The 24,403-nt window shown below is 43.8% G+C and overlaps 1 protein-coding gene across 5 annotated transcripts in view; it reads right to left on the reverse strand.

Annotated features, from left to right (window-relative positions):
• The window catches only part of LOC114487490 (uncharacterized), a 48,345-nt gene extending 32,872 nt beyond the window's left edge, over positions 1-15,473 (reverse strand). For 3 of the 5 annotated variants that reach the window (XM_028497740.2, XM_028497739.2, XM_055089544.1), the window contains exons 1-2: positions 13,477-15,473; positions 12,505-12,698 (exon numbers count right to left, since the gene is read on the reverse strand). In XM_028497740.2, the coding sequence (XP_028353541.1) occupies positions 12,505-12,698; positions 13,477-13,530 (248 nt within the window). In that variant the 5' untranslated portion in view covers positions 13,531-15,473. Of the gene's footprint in view, positions 1-7,810; positions 8,075-8,584; positions 8,778-12,504; positions 12,699-13,476 lie in introns of those variants that run through there. The other 2 variants (XM_028497741.2, XM_028497742.2) reach the window with 2 other exon arrangements.
• Positions 15,474-24,403: the final 8,930 nt, after the last annotated feature.

The following is a 24,403-nucleotide window of genomic DNA, read 5'->3' on the forward strand; positions in this document are numbered from 1 at the left end:
GTTGTTACGTCTCCTTTTTCATTTCTAATTCTATTGATTTGAGTCTTCTCCCTTTTATTCTTGATGAGTCTGGCTAATGGTTTATCAATTTTATTTATCTTCTCAAAGAACCAGCTTTTAGTTTTATTGATCTTTGCTATTGTTTCCTTCATTTCTTTTTCATTTATTTCTGATCTGATCTTTATGATTTCTTTCCTTCTGCTAAATTTGGGGTTTTTTTGTTCTTCTTTCTCTAGTTGCTTTAGGTGCAAAGTTAGGTTGTTTATACGAGATGTTTCCTGTTTCTTAAGGTAGGATTGTATTGCTATAAACTTCCCTCTTAGAACTGCTTTTGCTGCATCCCATAGGTTTTGGGTCGTCGTGTCTCCATTGTCATTTGTTTCTAAGTATTTTTTGATTTCCTCTTTGATTTCTTCAGTGATCACTTCGTTATTAAGTAGTTTATTGTTTAGCCTCCATGTGTTTGTATTTTTTACAGATCTTTTCCTGTAATTGATATCTAGTCTCATAGCGTTGTGGTCAGAAAAGATACTTGATATGATTTCAATTTTCTTAAATTTGCCAAGGCTAGATTTGTGACCCAATATATGATCTATCCTGGAGAATGTTCCATGAGCACTTGAGAAAAATGTGTATTCTGTTGTTTTTGGATGGAATGTCCTATAAATATCAATTAAGTCCATCTTGTGTAATGTATCATTTAAAGCTTGTGTTTCCTTATTTATTTTCATTTTGGATGATCTGTCCATTGGTGAAAGTGGGGTGTTAAAGTCCCCTACTATGATTGTGTTACTGTCGATTTCCCCTTTTATGGCTGTTAGTTCAAATCACTCTTTGATATAAGAGCTTTGCCTTACGTTCAAGTCCTTACAATGTTTCCTGTATTGTGGGATGTTCTCTTGGTTATTTTATTTTTGAACAGCACAGTACCATTTGAGAGATACTGACTTAGATCAAAATGACTCAATGGATGCTGGTTTTGGACACAGAGGTCACTGGACATAATCTGTGAAATCAGGAAGCAACATTCTGGGATGGTTAACCAGCACATGACATGCCTGATCATGAGTCAGCATTTGCAGAGGGGTTGGTTATCTAGCACTCACTGTATCTTTAGTGAAATCTTTTCTTTGGTACAATGAATAGTGTCAACACTGGTGGTTGGTTAGGAATATTGTACAGGCCCCACTCGTCCCCCGCCCTTTTATGAACAAGACATAAGAAACTGGCAGATGTAGGCCTGACATCAGCCACTTGGTCCTCCGTCGTCTCCTTCACGGGGGACCCTGTTGCCTGATCTGAACCAGAACTGCCCAGTGCTCTCCTAAGAACATCACTGTGTCTGCCCCAGTGCCAGCCTTTCATGCACGATGCTCCCTCGACTGCCAGGGCCATAGTGGGGCTTCTCCTAAACCACTGAGTGAGTTTGAATGCCTGTTTTTGCGCTTGCTTGCCAATGCATGCTTGTTTGTCTGATGGGGTTCAGTCCAACATTTCTGAGGTTGTGGGAGAAGGGATTTATAATTCCTCATGTGCTTCTAACCGTAAGAGGTTACCAATAGTTACCAAAAGAAACTGATGTTTTCCAAATCGCCAAGTTTGCTTAAGTCAGAAGGCAATGTCATTGTCTCTCTCCCCCAGACCATAAACTCCTTCAAGGTAGGGACCATGCCATTTCTGTGAGCCTCTTTCAGATGCCTTGTGTAGTGCTTTGTGCAAAAGTAATGTAGGAAGCAGATACGTTTATTTGGAATAAAGCTTCCTATGTTCAAATCCTGCCACTTGCATACGTTGAGAGAATTTGGGTAAGTTATTTAAGCTCACTATGCCTCAGTTTCCTCTTCTGTAAAATGGAAATGGTGACAATGGCTCCCACTTTGTAGGGGTCTGTGCAGATTAAGGTAATAGATATGAAGAGTTCAGAACAACGCTTGCTTTTCAATAAACATTAGCTCTTCTCATTAAGAAGGTGGAAAATGTTTGTTATGTGAATTAGGATTAGTAGTGCAGGGTTCTGGTAATTGCACAAGAGCTCTGTCCAGGCCAGCTATGATTGTGTAATCAGTTTCCATAAATCTGCTACTGGTTCCAAGAAACATCCATCAGCGAATCCACCTGCACGGCACTTGAAGCCACCCCAGCGGGGCTGGAGGCAGGCCACACAGCCAGCCCCTCCATTGTCCCTTCCTGCTTCTCGGCATAAGCCAGCAGAACACTTTTCTGAGAGGGCCACCTGGGAACTCGTCCCTGATGGATCCTATTTTTTCCCACACTGAGTGACCTTCCCATTAGGATGCTGAATTTGATAATTGGTAGATCTCCTCCTTGGCTCATTCTATCTCATTACGTCAGGCTTCTCTCCTTTCCCCCACTGATGCTAAGTGATTCCCCGAGGCTGAACTGGAATGAGAACTGGGTACTTGTCGACTCTCGGAAAATAATGGCTTTTCCCATCAGAGTTGGGTTTGGCAACTGTTCTGTGGTTAGGTTGACATGTGCAATCAGGAGGAAGCCAGGACATTGTCCTGCTGCTCTGACCATCCTCCCCGCTGGCCTTGGGACTGTGGTGGTGAGGACAGTCATGGGGAAATGAGCATTCCAGACTCGAGGGCTGAGATATCATCTTTCCAGGGCTGACTGCTTTATCTTGGTTGCTGCTTCTCGCGTGAGACTGTGCCCCTGGAACCCTGAAGCATTTAGAGGCTGTTGCCACCCATACCCTTGAGATGGTCCAATTTATTAGGCAAATCCCTGGGTTCGGTTCACATCAAACACCCTGGAACTGACATGGCTTGTCTTGTCTACCAAGAGAGCAAACATGTGTGTGGGGTCCGTCCTTCCAAGGAGGAGGAAGTCCTCTCCTCTTTGTTCAGGATGGTGACAACATGGCCCTACCCCTCCCACACAAAGGAGGCTATTTATAGATAGTGTCTGTGGCCACCTAGGTGTGTCTCTATAAATAGAACTTTCCAGAACAAGCTTTCAAGCAAATTTTCTTATCCGTCGCCTAAATAATGTTGACTGATAGGGACAGGCGAAGGTATATTAGCTTTCCACCAGCAAGTAGAAGGCATGGCTGATCAATTCGACAGGTGAGATGTTAATAAGTTTGTGTAGGTGAACTCTCAGCCAGAGAGGAATGAGAGATAAACATTGTCTGAGAGACATGAACTCTTTTACCCAGCACCTATGCTTTTGGGGTTTTTTTCTCCATTAATTATGCCCTGGCTTCGTCAAAGAGAGTAGATAATGCAGGTAAAACATGCTTGTGTTCTGGTTGTCAAGGAGATGGGGGATCTGTTTGCTTAAGTCTACGCATAAGCAAACTTCATAAGCACAGCCCAGTATTTAGATTTCTGGATTTTTGCCAAATCTCTGCATCTTTACTTCAAAGCTTTGTTGAGTTCAGTGATTTGTGGTGTGTTCTTTTCTTTCCGTGGTTCTCTTCTCTCTGCCACCCCCGCAGCCAGTGAAACTGCTGACATAAAATGAAATCCCCTGTGGCAAGGGAGCTTCGCCAGGCTCCCAAGCCTGATGGCCTTGAGCCCCTAGGATGGCAGAGCCGGGCAAGGTGGCCATCGCAGCCCAACTCCCAGCACCCACTCCTCAGGACTGTGAGGGAAGCAGAGACTTCCTCAACCCAATGACTGGCTGGTTCAAAGGACAGGTGACTGAAGTGGAGAAATGTGATTTTGGAAGGCTGGAGGCAAAGGGGCTTGGAGCCAGAGAGGAACACGCCAGACCTGAGAGCGAGAAAGCTGAAACATAGATTTCTTTTTTTTTGGCCACGCCGCGCAGCTTGCGGGATCTTAGGGCCCCGACCAGGGATCGAACCTGTGCCCCCCACAGGGCAAGCACGGAGTCCTAACCACTGGACCACCAGGGAACTCCCGTAGATGTTGTTGACATGTTTTCATGTCAACCAAGTGTTTCAGATCCAGATGCTGGAATGCCAGAGTTTTCCTGGCAGGATGGTGGGGAAGCTTGTGGCACCAGCCAGGCCAGGCTGAGCCTTGCTGGCTGTTCTCTTTTTCCTGGGAGCGTCTCATGGAGAGCCTGTTTCCCCTTAGTCGATTGGTAAATCATTACAGAGCCAAGACTGGAGTATGTGTGAATGTCCCCCAGGTTCATTAGCCTTAGACACAAATGAGGCTGTCAACCTCTAGGATCACATTTTGTTTGCTCAGCTGTGTCCCCCGTGGGGCCTTGGGGTTTCTTTCAGTCCTCACCCCTCAAGCCTCTCTGAGAGTTCCAAGGGCGTATCTTATATCCTCCACGATCAGTTCAGCTGTATGGAAACAGCAGCCTGTCATCTGTGAGCTGCCATTTTAGGGGGTCCCCAAAAGGTTGTTGGAAGTCTAGTAGATCAGGGTTGAGTTACATCTTGACCCTTTCACTTCAGGGCGCACCCCCTACCACCAAAGGAGACGCTGGGGTGAGTGCAGCAAAAGTCATCCAAGCCTTTCACTTCCATTGTTCTTCTGGGAGATGTTCTCCTTGAGAAGGCAGCCACCCTTCCTGTGGCTTGCCTTCTTTTATCCTCACCTCTCTCATTATAGTTCATCAGTTGAGGAGGCAAAGTTCAAAGAAATATATATATATATATATTGCAGATGAATGAATCAAAAAGTACAGATAGGGACCCCCCTGGCGGTCCAGTGGTTAAGACTTTGCCTTCCAATGCAGGGGGTGCGGGTTTGATCCTCGGTCGGGGAGCTAAGATGCCACATGCCTCACGGCCAATAAAACAGAAGCAATATTGTAACAAATTCAGTAAAGACTTAAAAATGGCCCACATGAAAACAATCTTTAAAAATAAAAGTACAGATAAAAGTAGAACAATCTGATTGCAACTGAGAGGAGGAGGACCTGGAGGGACCAAGTGAAAGGGCAGGCATAGGAAGCGCCCTGGGAGAGGTGAGTGGAGCTGGTGAGGGAGCTGAGAGATAAGATTACTGCAGATGTGGCGGGAGGACGTCCTATGTGCTTCCATAGCAACCGGGCTTTCCTCTGAACGGCCTCCCACAATTATAGTGCCTTGTAATTGCTCTTTCAGCCGTCTTTCCACTAATCTGTGAACTTCAGAGACTGAAGCTTTAATCTCTGTATTCCCAGAAGTATGGCTCGGGCAAAGATCTGGAAGCGAAGCAGGCACATTGTGGACCAGGGGCAGTAAACGAAATTGCTTGGTTTAAAATGATGGCTATGTTGTAAATCGACTATACTTCAATAAAATAAAATTTAATTTTTGAAATGATGGATACATGAAGGGAAATGAGTCTTATAGTCAGCCTCGAGGACCTCGGTTTTACTTAACAGTGGGTCAGAAGCTGAAATCAATCCTTGAGTGTGAACCCAAGAACAAGGCTTGGGAATTAATTTTCAGAAGTTGTGTGTAGAGTGGCTGGGGTCGGGGCAGAGGAGGAAGGAGGCTGTGGTCTGAGGGACTCACCAAGAAGGTGTTGTAGGCAGTCAGCATGAAACCGGGCAGGGAGGAGAGGAAGGCTCATTTATGGGAAGAAAGGGCAGAGCAACGGGGGAGGTTGGAGGAGCAGGAATTAGGCTGGACCATATGAAAGACTGATAGGCATGGACTCATTCATTTGCTCCGTTGTCCATTAATTCATGTCCAATAAACTCATGCATGCTTTATTCAGCATTGGGTTGTGCCAGTGTCCTTGCTGAGCGCTCCTCTCTCTTCACCGTCAAGCGACAGCTGCAGGTGTCACCACAGCCAGGGAGTGACTGCGTGGCAGAGTGTGGACCCTGGCTTCAGTTCCCATTGGTTCATGTCCCGATTCTGCCTGCGTGGATCTTAGCAATTTACTCAACTTCACTAAACATCACTCCCCTCATCTGTGAAGCGGGGATAATGACCTACCTCATAGGGTTATTGTGAGGGTTGCTTGAGATGATGCCCGGAGCTAACAAAGGCTAGCTAGCAGACGATAAATGAATATTCCTTAAGCGCCTGCCTATGTGGTAGGTATCGTGATATTAGGATATCGAGCCAGATAGGACCCCGTCTTGTTCTCTAGCACCCCAAAGACAACTTTGGGGAGTAGGGAAGTTTGAAAACTGTGCTGTGCATGTAATGTGGTAATTGATCTAACAGAAGGATGATGTTAGGGCCATGGAATTCAGACAAAGAGATTAAAGGGGCCTGGGGAGTTAAGAGAGATGCCGCAGAGGAAATGGTAATTGAACTGGGCTTTGCAAATGAGTAGAAATTTGGAAGATGAGGGGAGGGAGGAAGAAAAAGATCTTCAGAAAAAAGGAACAAATGTACAAAAGAACAAAGGGTAATGACACATCTCCCTTGCAGGGTTACTGTAGGATGGACTGAGGCACCATATATGCCTGGCACCAGGGCCTTCGAGGTCATAGCAAAACTCAACATATCAACACACGCTAGCTTTCTCTCTGCCTTTGCTGAATCCCAACTGTATCTTCTCTAGACAACTTGTAGCTCAAACCAAGAAAATGGAGGAACGTCTCAGAAAAGAGAGGAGAAAGAAGGCAGGAGTTCTAACCAAGGCTTTTATGACCATGGTTAATGAGTAAATGGAGAGAGTAAAACAAGTGTCTACAAAGGAGGCCAACAGAGGTCACTCAGGGTAAAAGGAGCAAAAACAACAGGGTTCATGTCACATAAGCTGAAGAAGGGAAAGTCTTAAGGATGAGTACTCGCTTATGTGGCCTGTAATTTGAGGTCAATAAAGGAAGAACATGGCCAGGGCTGCTTCCAGTGGGCTTCAGCAACCTCCTCAGAGTTTTCCATGGTAACTGCTGTGGCCACTGTAAAGGGCTGGCTCTCCAATGTCTGCCCACAGCTCCAGAAATGTTTCTTCTTCCCCTGGAGTCCCCATCGCCCTCTGCACCCACCACCCCACCAGGTCCACGGGGTATGCAGACCCCAGTGAGGTGGGAGCAGAAAGGCACGTGGCTGTACTCATGGCCGCCCCACAGACCAAGCCACTCTCCCAGGACAGCCCCACCCACCCGAACTTTCCCATGGTTACGGTCGGTGTCCATGCAGGAGAACCCCGCCATCGTGCAGGGCACTGCCTCCCGACCTGGAGTCAGCATCCAGGAAGAATTTGGTAAAACCTTGGTTTTACCAAATTGCTCGCTCTCCTTTGCTTAGTCTTTGGTAAAACCAAGACAAAAGCAAAACAAAGTCTTCCTGTGTTATTGCTGCAGCTGGGACTGGTCTACGAACTACCTGTTGGTGCAGTTCTCCCAGAGATGACCTTAAAGGACTCAGACCTCAAATATTTAATGACAAACAAGTATGGTTGTCAAGATAAAGTCCTTTTAGACTGGGTCATTCACAAATGCACTGGTAAGCAGGGAGGCCACATTAAACTCCAACAAAGGTCCATCTATTCCAGCACCTATAACAAAACTCAGGGAACTTGCAGTTCCTAAAAACTACAGATTAGCAGGCCTGCCTTTGCTTGATTCGTATGCCAGTGCATCAGGATATGGGCTCCCTTTGCTTTCTTTATAGGTGAAACCCTGTAGAGTGGAATAAAATAGTACTTTCTCCTGAAAGTACAGTAATACAATGGAGAAGACAAATAAACATGGTAGGAGATTTCCTTTTTCCTTGCCTCTTCTTTGCTTTATATTTTTTAAAACTCGGAGTGTGAATCAACTCTGAAGAACTACCCTAAGATAGCAGGGTAAACTACCAGGTTAATGTTTAATTCACTTTTGCTTGATCAGGACTTTAAAACTTTGAACAAAATGGACTTCAATAAAGATAGAAGATGGAAGAAGATTTTAATATAATTTTGGTGGAGAAATAGGGCGAAAGCAAATGGTTACGGAGGAAGTAATTTGTAAGGAGAAACGAGCCATATCCAGGGGTTGGTAAACAGAACAGGGAGAGCTGAAATCTCTGCTTGTGTAAGAGAAGCTCTTGCCTCTTCATCAGGGAATGGGTTGCGTTCTCACTGTGGCTCTCATTCTGCTGGACCTTCCTCTCTCCATGCCCAGTAAAAACTCGCCATATGGTCACCACATACTAATCTAGCATGTGTTAATTGCTAAGCAGAGCACTTAGGACCTGGGAGCATAGAAAGAAGAATGATATTTTAAAACCCTCTTCATCTTCATCTGTCTCAGAGATGACCCTGACCCCAGTCTAGGTGAGGGCCACTATTAAGTGCATGTACAACACCTCGACTGTCTCACTCGCTCTTGTGTTTACTTGATGAATGTCTGTCTCCCTACAAATTGTAAGCCCCAACAGGGCAGTGACTCTTGGTGAGTTGATCCCGTCTATATCTGGAGCACCTAGTATAGTGCCTGACACAGACAGTAGGTCTTCGATACATTATGAATGAATGAATGAATGAATAAACAAGCAACGGAAGGACAAATACCACTTCTAGGTCATTGAAATGATTAATTCATCCTTCTTTTGGAATAGCAATGGAAGAATGCCATTCAAATATCAGCTCACTCTCCCCTCCCTTCTCCTTCCTTCTTTCTTTCTGCTTCACTCCTCACCCCTCCTACCAGCCCCTCAAATATGAAAATAACATCATCAACAACCACAAAATGCACTGAGTACCTGCATCCTGGAGGATGTGGTGGTGCCGATGTGGGCTGTACGGACACAGCCCACGTCCTCTGCTGTGTTGCCTGGGGTTTTTATGTAATAGGAACAGGTCGATTGGCATGTTCTCAGTTTGGAAAGAGGAGCCATGCCTTGTTGTGGCTTTGAGTTCAGACCAGTTTTTCTTAATCTTTGAAGATGAAGAGCCCTACAAGCAAAGCAAGGCAAAATGAGCCTGAATGCTTCAAGGCAGGAAGAATGCTGTGTGGTGATATTGTTTAGAAAGACTTGGTAATTGCTGTACTGGAGAGCCGACCTTTGCAGAGCTCAACTGTGTGGCATCCGACTGAGTAAGTTAGCAAAATAAAGACAGATGGCAACGGATTAACTCCAACACGCCCACCAGACAATGGCAGCCAACATGGAGAACGGTGGAGTGCCCTAAAAAAGCACTTTCGGGGAGACTTCACCAAGTGCCTCCCGTAGATGCCACCTAGTGACTCACCAAAACGTTGCATCTTGCACAATCCTATAGATTGAGGAAACAGTTTAAGGGGACCACGCCATACACAGCCTGGCTTTGTTTAACAGGAAAAGAGAGAGGGAGAGATACCAGATCATGGAGGCCTTGAAAATTTATAGTAGTTTAATGTTCAGTTCACTGAGAAATAATGGTTGAATTTTGTATTCTGCCTTGTATGTTTAGAGACAAAAAAAAGAAAGAGAGAGATAAAGAACACAAATCCTGCAAGACAGGCAACTGTCTTTCATCCAGAAATAAATGACCCAGAGATAGACACAAGATTTAGGACAGTTTATGCATTGGGGTCCTGACTTTTTACAACTAAAACCTAGAATATGAATCATTCATTTCAAGTGCCAGCTCCAACTGACTAGCGGAAGCTCTCGGGATGGTGTGGGGTTGTGAGGTGGGCTCCAGACTCATGGTTGGGACCTTGTGGTCCTTGAGATTGTCTGCCGTGGCTGCAGGTGAGGGGACTGGTGGTACCTGGGTCTGCGTTAGACAACCTTAGGTCAGGCTATCAAATCTCCTAATTTGTTTAAGAAACTGTTCTCCTGACTGAGGGCAGGAGCTGAAATGTGCATAGAACATAGAGAAAAGGTGACAGTTTTCCATGTTAAGGAGAGATGAAGAAGTAACATGAGCAGTTTTGTTAGGTTCTACCAAACTCAGGTTTCATTATGTTTGTCCCTCCATTGTGGAAGGTGGTGTTTGATTGGCAGTTTACACACTAGCATATATAATTTAGGGCTTATAGTCCTTGAACATGTGTCAAGAACTTGGTGCTGAGGCACTGATTACTCTTAACTATAGAATTATTTTACAAGTGAAGGTCTAGACAATTTCACTACAGGCAGACCTCAGAGATAACCAGACGACTGCAATAAGGCAAATATCGTGAGAAAGCAAGTCACGTGAATTTTTTGGTTTCCCAGTGCATATAAAAGTTATGTCTGGGCTTTCCTGGTGGCACAGTGGTTGAGAGGCCGCCTGCCGATGCAGGGGACGCGGGTTCGTGCCCCGGTCCGGGAGGATCCCACATGCCGTGGAGCGGCTGGGCCGTGAGCCATGGCCGCTGAGCCTGCGCATCCGGAGCCTGTGCTCCGCAACGGAAGAGGCCACAGCAGTGAGAGGCCCGCGTACCGCAAAAAAAAAAAAAAAAAAAAAAAAAAAATGCTTCCCACGAATGAGGTAGACATTCTTAATAAACTGCATGTACAAAGGTAGAGGAAGCAAATTAAAAAAAAAAAGTTATGTCTATGCTATACTGTAGTCTGTTAAGTGTGCAAGAACAGTATGTCTATAAAACAATGTACATACCTTAAATTAAAATAATAATTTAAATAAATTTACTTCATTGCTAAAAAAACGCTAACCATCATCTGAGACTTCAGTGAGACGTACTAGTAACATCAGAGATCACCAACCACAGATCTCCATAACAAATGTAATAATAATGAAAAATTAATTAATTTTTCATTATTATTACTTAAAAAATTAATTTAAGTATTGTGAGAATTACCAAAATGTGACACACAGAAACGAAGTGAGTGCTATTGGAAAACGGCACCAATGGACTTGCTCCATGCAGGGTGGCCACAAACCTTCAATTCGTAAAAAACGTAGTATCTATGAAGTTTAATAAAACAATGTAGTTTATTCATTGCCACATGTGGCCAACCCACCTGAAGTGTCTAGAAGGGTACCCCAAAGCAGTTGGTGAACACCTCTTGTGTGCCAGGCACTATTCTAGGGGTTCAGGGACACAGAGATGAAAATGAACCACGACTTGTGCAGGAGAAGTTCGTGTTTTAGTGAAGAGGAAGACATGCATAGGTAAAACCCCAATATCATGAAAGAGATGCTGTGACTGAGGTCACGGTTGAGGGAGCTGGGAGCTCAGTGCAGAAGGTGACATTTCAGTTGGGTCCTGAAGGATGAGGCGGAGTTGTAAAGGCTGAAGATGACAGATTAGTGTTTGCAAGGGCAAGGTCACATGGAAGGGCAACGTGCAGTTGTGGAATAGTGAAGTCCAAGCTGATCACAACACAGGGCAACAAGAAGCCATTGCCAACAAAACTACAAAGACTTTCATGTCTTCTCTGCTTTGACATGAGCTTCATGTTTGGGCTTTATTCTGTAGGCCAGCTGTCCCCAATATTCACTCTTAAGGACTCACTTTCTATACTTTCTTTCCAGTGGATCGTGTCTTTATAGATTTCTTTTTAACCTCCCTCAATCCTGCGATTATTAAGAAGTAATTTGTTTCCCATTTCAAAAGAGTCATCCAACGTCCATAACTTGCAATGGATAAGCATGAGATAAGGCACGTTATTAAATTGCGGAGAAAGGATATAGAACATTAACTGCTGCCTTAGACAAAGACCCCCAAATCCCAGTGGTTTAAGACATGAAGGTTTATTCTTGTTCAAGTCAGGTCCAGTGCATATAAAAGTTATGTCTACACTATACAGTAGCCCCCCATCATGTTGCAGTAAAGCCACTGAGAACATTATCTTCCAAGGTCCCTGCATCAGGGGAAGAGAGAGCACGGACGAGGCACCCTATCTCAGCCTGGAAGTGACCTTGTCACTTTTGCTCACAAATCATTGGACGAAACTAGTCACATGCCCCAATCTAGCTACAGGGGAGGGTAGACTATGTGGAGAGGTAGCGTTTGTTCATCATTAACAACCTGTGCCGTGTGTCATACATGTGGAAATTTGCTCCTGGGTCTGTGGAGTTCAGAGGCACCTCCAGCTGAGAACCACAACTCTGGCAAAAGGAAACAGGAGCATATGATCGGATTGCTTTCTTTCTCGGAAAGATCACACAAGTGGGAGCACAGAGAATGGATTCCAGTGAGTAGACTAGAGGCAGGAAGACCAGTTTAGGAGGATGAGGGCCTGGCCCAAAGCAAGGGATGGAGCAAGGGAATGGGTTCTAAAAATGGTCTGGGGGTAAAATCCCTCCGTGCTGGAGACCAGATATGATGCCTGAGGGAGTCGGAGGTGTCAATGTTGGTTCTTGGGCTTCTAGCCTGGGCGAGTCAGGGGCACTGTGACAGCCACAGCAGAAGTCAGGCCAGGCAGGCAGGACCCCCTTCTCCAGGGTTGCAGGGATAATGGTTGCCAGTCACCCTCCCTTTTCTCCCTGCTGACCTAGTCATTTGTTCTATCCCTTCCCCACCCAAGAAAACACCAGGTTTGAGTCACAGCCTGTGGAAACTCAAAAGCCAAGGCACCAGAGTCAGGGCAGATGTAGCTGGAAGTTTCAGACTCCAACCCCGGGCCTAAAGCCTTCCTAGCTCTCGCCATCCATGCTTAGGTGCTCTGTTAAGAGTCTGGGCCAAACAGCACTTAAAACCGCCACTACTGCCATCACCCAGTGCTCCTTTTTCTCTTCTACTCACTTTACTTCATCAGGTGTCTTCCCTTCTGGATGCTTCGCAGTCACTCCTATCAACCTTGCACCAAGCATTACGGCCACCTCCTCATCACTCCGCGGATATTGTAATCCAGTGTATCTGTGCAGTTCTTGTCCAGCCTGTCCTGTCTTCCACTGGACAGCAACCTCATCCGTGGAGGGACCACACCTTCCCAACTGCTGCGAATTGAGCAGAAAGGGACAAACTTCACCCCTTCAAATAAATGAGCTACTCTCTTTAATAACGTTGGCCCCCTCTGCACATCAGAGCCTTGAATGCAAAAATCAATTGCGTTCCCCTGTTTGAAGCAACACCCTCTTAGCAGAATCTACTGGTATATGGCTTCTTTGAACTTTATGCAGAGAATTGAAACAATCACTTGAGAATTGAAACCACACTTAGGAAAAAAGTACGTTCCATATTCTGTTCACTCAGTATGATGAACTACTAATGAGTAAGTGGCTGTTACAATGGATAGCAGCATCAGGGGCTCGAGCATCAGGGGAAACTTGGTGCTTGGGTTCTAATTTACCGCATGTTACAGAGCTTCACTATCTTCATCTGCAAACGAGGGATCTTAAGAGGCAAAGGCAGTGCTGTTCTAGGCCTGGGTCCATGCAGAGCACCTAGCACAGGCCTTGCACAATAAGAGCCACTCAATAAAGGGCAGCCAATACATGATTATCACTCAGTTTCCTCCCTTATGAAGTATGATGTTATAACCTGAATTGTTTCTGCCTTTTTTCTTATCTATAGGTCCCCTTCACGTTTTATCTTCCTGATCTTGTGTCATTCACTGATCTTTATCCATGCATCACACAGAACCTTGCGGGCTCATCACTTCTTAGTCCAGTATTAATTGTAAAGAGTTGTCAGTATTTTATTTGCATAAAAGTTGAACCTAAGGGTACAGAGTTTGCATCAACTGCTTTTATACAGAGAGTCTGAGCTACTTACGTTTCCATTTGCTGCGCCATGAGACCATGCAAAGACCACTGGACTTGCTCCCATTTCTCCAAGAGTTGCCTGGGAATAGCGTCTTGTGGTAGAGGAAGCAGAGCCAGCACTGAGGGTCCTTCTGTCAGAAGTTCAACAAGTCTCCCTGCCTTTCAGTAGAAGAGGAGTCTCTTCAGCTTGAAATGATTGTACTGCTCAGAGATTAACTACTTTTGGATCTGACTTTTTTCTGACCATTAATTACCCACACTAGCAGCAGAAGCTGGGGTTAAAAACTGCACTATTGGGCTTCCCTGGTGGCACAGTGGTTGAGAGTCCGCCTGCCGATGCAGGGGACGCGGGTTCGTGCCCCAGTCCGGGAAGATCCCACGTGCCGCGGAGCGGCTGGGCCCGTGAGCCATGGCCGCTGAGCCTGCGCGTCCGGAGCCTGTGCTCCGCAACGGGAGAGGCCACAACAGTGAAAAGCCCGCGTACCGCAAACAAAAACAAAAAAAACACAACTGCACTATTGTTGCCTTACTGCAGATTTGCTATTCAAGCATTTCTCGCCATTTATATGTGTGCTGGCAACAAGTTCAAGGCTATATGCACTGTAGGAAGTACTTAAGTTTCTGTTCGACATGTCTGATGCATTCCGGATGTAGTTTGAGAGTTCAAAGTTGCTCCACAAAACCTTTTGAGGAAAGGATTTGTAGGAATATACCCAAACAAAAACAAACACATTAAATGGCACACTTTTCCATCTGGGCCTGCATCCAGTGTTAGAGCACCTTAGGGTGTCAGAGTGTTTGGGTTTCCTGCCACCTTTTGCAAATGTTGACAGAGCAGTGAGGAAACCAAAGTGAAAAAAAATAAAGGGGGAGGGTACATCTCGGGAGACGTCATATGGCTGGAGAGGTAAGGAATGAGAAGCATGCTGTTCTGGACTGAATTATGTTCCCCCAGAGTCATATATTGCGTTCCTAACCCCTGAGAAGGTGACCGTATTTGGAGATAGGGTCTTTAAAGAGTTAATCACGTTAAAATGAGGTCATTAGGGTGGGCCCTAACCCAATATGACTGGTGTCGTTATAAGAAGAGGAGATTAGGACACAGACACACAGAGAAGGAAAACAATGTGAAGACACAAGGAAGAGAAGACGGTCCTCTACAAGCCAAGACGAGAGGCCTCCAAAGGAGCCAATTCCACTGACACCTTGGTCTCAGACTTCTAGCATCCAGAACTGTGAGAAAATAAATTTCCCTTGTTTTAGCCACCTAATCTGTGGTACTTTGCACTACAAGAAACTGATAGACTTGCCTTATTGATATAGAGCAGCAAGTGAACATTTCACAAGTAAGGAGGTTTAGGAAGACTGAGATAAATGATTACATATCTCTAAAACATTGTGTGTAGGTATGTTGGTATTTTATATACATTTGAAGTTGCCCTATACCTCCTACTCCTGAAATGCTTGTTCATGTTTAAATTGTTCAAGATCTTGGGATCCATCTTACTCAGAATCATACTCAAAACTCCTTCTTTTAAAGAGAAGAGATGTTAAATGGGTAATTCTCAAACTCTTCTATCCGGGTATTCCCAAAAGCAAGTAAGAAAGAGTAGATGCAGGAGTGAATTAGCCTGAAAAGGGAGCCTGGAGTAACCTGATTTTTTTCTAAAAAGTCAGGTTTATTGAGATACAATTTACATAAAGTAAAATTCACCCTTTTAAATTGTATAGCTAATTAAATTTTTACAAGTATACGCAGTCATGTAACCACCATCACAATCAAGATATAGAACATTTTTCATCATCTCCAAATTTCCTTGTGTTCCTCTGCAATTTCCTTCTTCCACTCCCAGCTCCTGGCAAGCACTGAGATGAATTTTATCCCTATAATCTTGCCTTTTTCAGAATGTCACATAAATGGATTCATATGTCTGGCTTCTCTCATTATTTTGAGGTCAACTTTTAGATTCTAAAATTTATTTGAATTTTATATTCAATGCTGATATATATGACATATACATATATAACATATATATATGTTTAAAATGCTGAATAATATATCCATGTTTGTTTTAATATTGGGAAACATTTAAACCTATGTACCCAATTAGGTTACTTAAACGTGACTTAATAATAATTAGATAAAATTAATATTCCATGAAGATGCCCCATTTCCTAATTTTAAAATATCACTTAATTATAAAGATGTTGGGTTACAAGAGACCTCCAAGAAAGTTCAAAGAGATATGCATTAAATTCTGAAAAAATATGGGACAGGGAGTAATGAGCAATAGCTTCCTTCCCTTTTATCAGAGACTGCAATCAGAAATGCCTTCTTGGGGTTTGAGAGACAACATATTCTATATGTAAAATAAATAGAAAAATATTTCATAAGAAGGACATCCAAACAGGCCACGTGATAATCTCAATAGTGATGTATCACTGAAACACGCTGATACACTAAAGTTTCCCACTGCATGGATAGTAGTAGGTGTGGAGGTGGGGCCTCTGCTATCCAGCCAGTACCCACCAAACCAGTTCCTCACAACTGGAGGCCCTTCTGGTTGGTTGTTTCTCTGGGCCACAACCCATTTGTAGAACACGTTTGATATCTGTCTTTAGATTGCCGATCAGAAATAGATCTTGTGCAAAAAATGGTTCTTTTTATGCAAGGTCTAGGCTTTGGATGAGATCAACACAAAGCAGGAGGAGAGGAAGAGGCACCCACTTGGTCAGCTGGATAGTATACTTTCTGGGCTGTCCTTTCACACTCTCCTTACTGAATTCTTTAAGAGTCCACTCAAATATTACCTCCTCTGTGCCCCCATCACGACCCGTTCCCTAACCCAAGGCAGACCTGGACCTCTTATAACACTTGCACAGAGTTATCACATTTTATGCCATTAGTTTTTTATGTGTATGCGTCGCCTGCTATGTTCTAACTCTGTATCCCTAGATCCTGGCATGATAGCAAATGCTCGATGAATACACATTAAATTTAGTTGGTCCTTACAACATATGATATGCCACATGTCACAGACCCACCTCACTCAGACTTTGGAGAACCAAGAACTGGTCTGTGCAGATGAAGAGCTAGTCTCCAATTTAATTTGTGTATCAGGCTTCATGTTTCCTACTAGTCTGCCAAGCTTTTGACCCAGATTCCTTCTCTGAGCCTATCTGCCTGGTCCAAGTGCAAACATAATTCCTGCTCTGACCCAGATCCACTGCCCCTACTTGTTCCAGCTCACCAGGGTCTCTTGCTTTGGCCTCATCTATGAAATCTGATGTGTGACTAAGGCAACCCTGGTGAAGAGCCAGGTGGGGCAAGCTGGTACTGCAAGGTCCCAGGGTGACATCCAACTCTCCCGGCTATGTGCAAGGCAACTGAGTGGGCCAACCAGAATAAGCTTTCATGGGCTCAAGTATACAACGGGCTGACAGCGAATCCTGAGGTAGGAAGCAGGTACAGACGTGGACCAGAGTGGAGCTAGGAAGCAGCAGATTAGTCGGTCAGGATGTCTTACTTGCCCCTCTGGCTGTGAACATCCCACAAAAGAAGTATGGACGAGACTGGAACAGGTGTGCAGGGGAAAGGAAAAGGGAAAAGGAAATATATGTAGGTTCAAACGAGGTAAAGGGATGGATTCTATTTGGAACCAGTTAGGGCCCTTTTATTCCTCTAGTGGGTTGAATAGGTGGCCCCAAAAGATATGTTCACCTCCCAACTCATGTGAATGTGAGCCTATTTGGAAAAATTGTCTTTGCAGATATAATTAAGTTAAGGATCTCAAGATGAGGTCTTCCAGAATTTAGGGTGAACCCTAAATCCAGTGACAGGTGTCATTAATAGAGACAGGCAGAGGAAGATTTTGACAGAGATGCAGAGAGGGAGAAGGCCATGTGAAGACAAATATAGAGATTGGAGTGATGCCACCACAAGCCAAGGAATGCCTGGAGCCACTGAAGCTGGAAGAGGCAAGGAATTCTCCACCAGAGCTTTCAGAGGGAGGTGGCCCTGCCAATACCTTGGTTTCAGACTTCTGATTCCAGAGCTGTGAGAGAATAAATTTCTGTTGTGTTAGGCCACCAAGTTTGTGGTACCTTGTATGGCAGCCCAAGAAAATTAATACACCCCTCCTTTGCTCATTTATCAGAGAAGTAGGTATGCATTTGAGTGTTTGGGTCTATGAGGAAGGTTTTCAGAGCATTAGGGAAAGAAGACAAGGCACAGGGGAAGACGCTGGATCAGAACCACACAGAAATAGCTCAATCATCAGTAGAGACCAATAGTATCCACCGGAAGAAAGCTTCTATTATTCAATTTAGCTCACCCTAAGAAAGTATCTTCCACTTACAAAGGAAGTGATAGTAATAGAAATAATAATAATAATAATAATTACTGGGAGTATGCCATATGTCAGGCACTGAACCAAGTGTTCTACATATATCCATTTCTTTCTGATGAGAAAATTGAGGCTCAGAACGATCAGGTAAACCTTTACATTGTACTTACTATATGCCAAGCCCTGTTCTAAGAATTTTACAATTATGAACTCATTCAATCCTCATAATAACCCTGTGAAGGAGAAATTATTATTTCCATTTTACAGATGAGGAAAACCAAGGCACAGAGAGGTGATGTAACATGTCTAATGTCACACAGTGAGGAAGTGGAGGAGCTAGAATTCAAATCCAGGAAGTCTTGCCCCAAAGATTCTGCCCTTACCCAAAGCTACCTCATAGCCATAGGTAAGGAATCGGGATTTGAATGCAGGTGTGTCTGACCCAAGATTCCATGTATATTCCATATGCTGCACTGTCTCTTAAAAAAAAAGGTGGAATCACATTGTGAACAGTGGTCCTGCCCACGTGACCATCCCTGTCTGCCCTCTCAGTTACAGGCTCTGAAGCCAGAAAGGAATTCCTCCCCGTTGCTTACACAACCCTGAGCACAACAGCCAATGTAGATGGAAGCTCAGACCTACTTCCTGGCAGCGACTGGCACTGGCTTTGCGGGCCAGTCTCTGGGAGATTGCAAGAGAGCTCTAGCCACCTCCCTCCCTTCCCCCTCCCCCATGTTGTCCTGTCCATGTTTACCCAGTTGTGTAACTGAGGTTTTTATTGTTTCAACAAATATTTATCAGGCATTTATTGTATGCTCTGCAATGTGGCAGATGGTAGAGACAGAGTAAAGGCCTAGGCCCAGGCAAAGCATGCACAGTCTCCAATTCAGAATGATAGGTGCCATCAAGGAAGAAGAATAATAATGGCCACTGTTTGCAGAGTGCTGTTATGTGCTGGTCATTATATAATCCTCCCAACACAGGCTGCTCTGGGAGAACACAGGAGGGTCACCTACTCAGTCTTGGGAGGTCAAGGAAGGCTTCCTGGAAGAGTCCTGGTAGACACATGGGGGATGAGTAGGAGTTAGCCAGGTAAAGAAAGGGAACCAGGGAGAATGGTCTTCCAGGCAGAAGCCTGAAGCTGAGAAGGCACATAGTACATGCTGTAGAAAAAGAAAGCAACTCATTGTAACTGGGGGCACAGCAGGAGGTGGGAGAAAAAGATGGATGTGGAGGGAGAAGTATGTCTGCAAGTAAACATCTTCATGGTCTTGGAAGCCATGATGAAGGATTACTGGTCCAGCCGGACTGGAGTCCAACAGCGCCTGTCAGCTGAGACATGTAACATCTTTCCGCTGTTGCTGAATTCCCTGTCCCCTGTCCACTTCCTAGAGCCCTGCTTCTAGGTGAATGGACAACCCAGAACTACAGCCCTCCCACCCCTCTGACTGCAGGCACCACTAATGCCCAAAAGCTCCTTGGATACTGAAACTGGCCTTAATGGCACTCAAGTTCACCGTCCCCTGTAGATACCTCCAAATAGATGGTTGGACACCACGAGCCCTGACCAATCTGCCCCTTGCTCCCCACTTTCTGGTGCCTTATAGGGTCCCTGAACGTTTCAGAAAGATGTCTACCCTCTGCAGGTTTAAGAAGAGATTCAGAGCTGCATTTGGTAAAGCCTACACAGCTTGTCACTGAGGGGATCCTGGCCTCCTGACTCTACATCCAGGGTTTTGGTCAAGTGCAAGTACTTTGGAGACATGTAGCCTGTGTTTGAACACAGGTTGTACTGCTAAGAAGTTGGTGGGTGATCTTGGGGCAAGTTACTTAGCTTTCCTAAGCCTTGGTTTCCCCCACTGTAAAAAGGGGTGATAATTTATCTCCCTCACAGGACTATAGTGAGAATTAGAAAATGTGTGTAAAAAGCTTAGCACATGGCCAGCCATTTAGTAAAGACTTATAACATGAAGATTGTAGTAGATGTTGTGATACAACACCAGATTCCCCCCCAGATCTGAGACATTCATTTTTTCTGGCTGCCAATAGCTCCGTAAGCCAAAGGAAGCTCTCTTGCTCAAGGTCATGTCCCTTTTCTGGGGCGTCCCATATTCAATGATGGGTTGATGTGAGAGTACAAGTTCTGGCCCCCTTTGCCCCAGAAGGGTCCTCAATAGAGTCCCCTTTCATCTTCAGAGTCTCTCCTGAGATCAGCTTAGATATTTGTCGCCATTGCAGTGGGGCTCAACTTTTCCTTCTAGTCCTTTCTTCTGCTATCCTACAGGTGTTATGCCCTAGGGCAGTCCTGGATAAATTTCCTGCATGCAGATCTCAGAGTCTCAGAGGACCCATGCTGTAATGATGATGAGGAAGATGACGTGGTGATTGCACCTCACTGCCTTTAAAGATCAAGCCTGTGCTGATATTGACAAGAAATGGCGGCAAATTAATTGATTGGCTTATATTTATTGCCTATTCTCAAATAAGTTCTTTTTTTGTTTATCTGAAGTTTCTATTAGAAAGAAAATACACAAACTTGAATTTCACAAGTATGTGTGATTTACAAAAGTGTGATATTTCTTTAGCAAGAACCCAGCTTCAGGCTCCTTTCAGACACTGATTATTCTCAGTAAGTCACTAGTCTGGGTTAAGCAATATTTATCTTTTGTGTTAGAACTGCAAACCAAACAACAGCTAATTCATGAATTCAGTTATAACTGTTGTTACCTATTTTTTCCCCAAAGTCTAAATCATACATATGGTAAACTCTATTATTAGGTTTTGTAAGAGTACAGTATCATTTGGGCAAACCAATATTCTGATAAATAGACTTTTCACATTTCCACACATGCTTTACCAATTTTTAATGAATTAGAAATCAGTAAAACATATTTAACACTAGAAGTCTGCTGCACACAATCTAATTTTATTTTTGGTAATTCCAAAGGCATTTGGCATCTGAATGATTAGCAGTGTGTTATAAATGTGCAGAAATAACAGTTACTAGAGAATGACAAAGTCAGTTTTAATCTAACTGTATCTATTATGATATACATGAATATCCATATTTGCATACATTCATCTTGTTGAATATAATTATGAGAACTGTTGTTATAAAAATTGGTAATTGGAGTATAGCTGCTTGCGGGCACAGCAGGGAACTCATTGATTTGAATGGGCTTAGATAGATTTTTAAAGTAAGATAAAATTTACATATACTGTACATTAGGTGTAGAGTTTGATGAATATTCAAAACGATATATACTTATGTAACCAACAAGATATACAACATCTCCAAAGCAGGGATTATGTGCGAGGATCTTGGATTTTTGGCTTTCCCCAATAGTGTGCTTGGTTTCCCAAGATAGCTTGTCAACTCCTGGATCCTGGTGCCTGCTTTGATTCTTTTCTCATCTCCACTGCTTCTTGCAGCTTCCCTTGGCGTCCACTGCAAGGGACGCTGGTCCTCACTGCACACAGTTTTCATCAGATTGGAGGTGAGTTCTTTCATTTTCCCAGGTGGTGGCTGTTTCCATCTTTTCCTTTCCAGTAGTCTGCTGTTGGCTTACTAGTTTCAAATGATCTTTCCTCACGATGAACACACTCAGTGATCAGATTTCTTCCCTCCTTCAGGAGCTTTCCAAACGTTTGTTCATAAATCTTCCCAGTACAGTCCTGGGTAATGAGTAGGGAGCAAGTCATATGCTTTGCTTTTATAGATGGAAACCTCAAAGCAAAGTGAAGTTAAATGGCTTCCTGCAATGACTCTGACACTAACTCAGAATTATATGACCCAGTTTGTGCCATGTTTGTTTTTGTTTTTGTTTTCTCCCTCCAGCAGGAAGGAGAGTACGGTGGAGTTCCTGAGGCAGTTCTCTCTTCAAGCCTCTCAATTTTTCTCACCTCTACTTGAGAGGCTATTCCATGGTCCAAGTATGAGGAAACAGTGACCTGGAAGGAGACACAGCAGTAGGAAGAGACACAGGGAGATTTGGTGTGAGAAGCCTCAGGTCTTGGTCAAGTTTTTAGAGATTAGGAACAAGAAAGAGGGAGCAAAGGGTCAAAGATGGACACAAAAAAATTAGTCAAAGCAGTAGTTCTTCACACTTCTTGTAGTTATCTGCACACTGCCTGCAGTGTCACCTTCAGCAGCTTAATAGTTTCATTTAACTGGAGGCAAAAGGAAAATTTAGTTTGACTCTTTGCAGTATCAAAAAAGATGATGATGAAGAAGTTATAAAGAAGATACTGAATTTTCTGGGAAATCCCCCTTCTCCACTCCAAACGTTCCTCCTTCCAAATGTTGCTCTTTACCTTAACTGATTGGCTTTGTGGAAATAGCCACATTTAGGTATTAAAGGACATATATATTTAGAGGCTGAGGAAATTACACCAAAGGATTTTTCCATGCTTTGGACAGTGGGAGGGGTAGCCACCCAGTGTGTTAAATTTTGCAAAAGGAGCTGTGCAGCTGGCTTCGCCAATGCCCTACCTCTGCAAACAGGGTCAGGAGACGAGAGCAGTTGGAAATGGTACCATTCTCCTGCTGCTCTTATTGGCTGGCTTGCAGTTCACCTCTTACCCTTGGCATAATGCTTGTGCTGTGGGATTTGACAGTTGCAACATCTAATCTGCCTCAAAGGCTCTCTTCATGTCCAGGGAGTTCCACAGGACCTCCCTTAGTCTGGTGGAAGATCTAACCGCAACTTTAATTATTAGTCTTCTTGAGAGAACCAGGGAGACTGTCTCCCACACCATGACTCCATCCACTCAGCTGTGAATGAACAATCCAGCTCTTTACAGCTAACTCCCCAAGTAAGCGTGTGTGAGTAAAATAACTATGTGCCTTAAATAACACAGCCCAGGCACGCTGCTCCTAATTTGCTTCTTAGGAAGCGTTTTACACTCATCTGCAGCCTGAGTAAAACTTTCTCTAGTACCTTCCTCTGACTCATGAGAGCATCAACTTAATCCACGGTAATAATAAAGTATTCTATTTAGCTGTACTTGTGGAAGAGGAATCATTAAGGTTGCTTAGCAGTAGACATTGGTTTATTAAAAACAACTGTCTGTGAGGAAATCACTCCCTCATTTTCCTATGGATTCATGTCTTCTGGTTGATTGAATTGCTAACTGAATTGCTCAAAAGATTTTCTCCTTATATGTGCTGGGGGTACCTGGAGAGCAAAATGGCTGGGAAAGACTCGATATCAGAAAGAAGACTAGATGCCTTGAAGCAACTAGGTGGACCATGTTTCTTCTGTCTAGAAAGTCGGAGGACCAGAGCAGCTCTGTGTCACCTGCCCAGCTGTGGGGCTTCATGTGACCTCAAGTAAGACGAGGGAAAAGCTCAGAGAGGGAGAAGGGACAGGTGTCAAACTGGAGATGAGGACAATCATCTCTGGAAAGGATATAGACTTGAGTTGTTACGTAGTGACCTGAAGCAACACAGTTGCCAAACGCATTTTACTGAATTTTTTAGACTAACAGTAATGATTATGGGGCCAGGAAGGTAGGGAAACTAGTAAAGCTACCTGTGTAAGGGGGGTTGGAAGGAGAATCATTGACATTTATTGAATGATTATTATGTGCTACTTTCTTCTCAAGTGCGCACAGAACATTCTCCAGGATAGATCATATCTTGGGTCACAAATCAAGCCTCGGTAAATTTAAGAAAATTGAAATCACATCAAGCATCTATTCTGACCACAATGCTATGATATTAGAAATCAATTACAGGGAAAAAAACGTAAAATACACAAACACACGGAGGCTAAACAATACACTACTAAATAACCAAGAAAACACTGAAGAAATCAAAGAGGAAATCAAAATATACCTAGAAACAAATGATAATGAAAACACTATGGCCCAAAACCTATGGGATGTAGCAAAAGCAGTTCTAAGAGGGATATTTAGAGCAATACAATCCTACCTCAAGAAACAAGAAACATCTCAAATAAACGATCTAACCTTACACCTAAAGCAACTAGAAAAGAAGAACAAAAATACCCCAAATCTAGCAGAAGGAAAGAAATTATAAAGATCAGATCAGAAATAAAGGTAAAACAAATGAAGAAAATGATAGCAAAGATCAATAAAGCTAAAAGCTGGTTTTTGAGAAGATAAACAAAATTGATAAACCATTAGCCAGACTCACCAAGATAAAAAGGGAGAAGACTCAAATCAACAGAATTAGAAATCAAAATGGAGAGGTAACAACTGACACTGCAGAAATAGAAAGGATTATGAGAGCTTACTACAAGCAATTATATGCCAATATAACAGACAACGTGGAAGAAATGGACAAATTCTTAGAAAAGCACAACCTTCCGAGACTGAACCAGGAAAAAAGAGACAATATAAGCAGACCAATCACAAGCACTGAAATTGAAACTGTGATTAAAAATCTTCAAACAAACTAAAGCCCAGGACCAGATGGCTTCACAGGCAAATTCTATCAAACATTTAGGGAACAGCTAACACCTATCCTTCTCAAACTCTTCCAAAATATAGCAGAGGGAGGAACATTCCCAAACTCATTCTACGAGGCCACCATCACCCTGATACCAAAACCAGACAAAGATGTCA

Source organism: Physeter macrocephalus, chromosome 13, assembly GCF_002837175.3.
Source record: "Physeter macrocephalus isolate SW-GA chromosome 13, ASM283717v5, whole genome shotgun sequence".
Taxonomy (NCBI): domain Eukaryota; kingdom Metazoa; phylum Chordata; class Mammalia; order Artiodactyla; family Physeteridae; genus Physeter; species Physeter macrocephalus.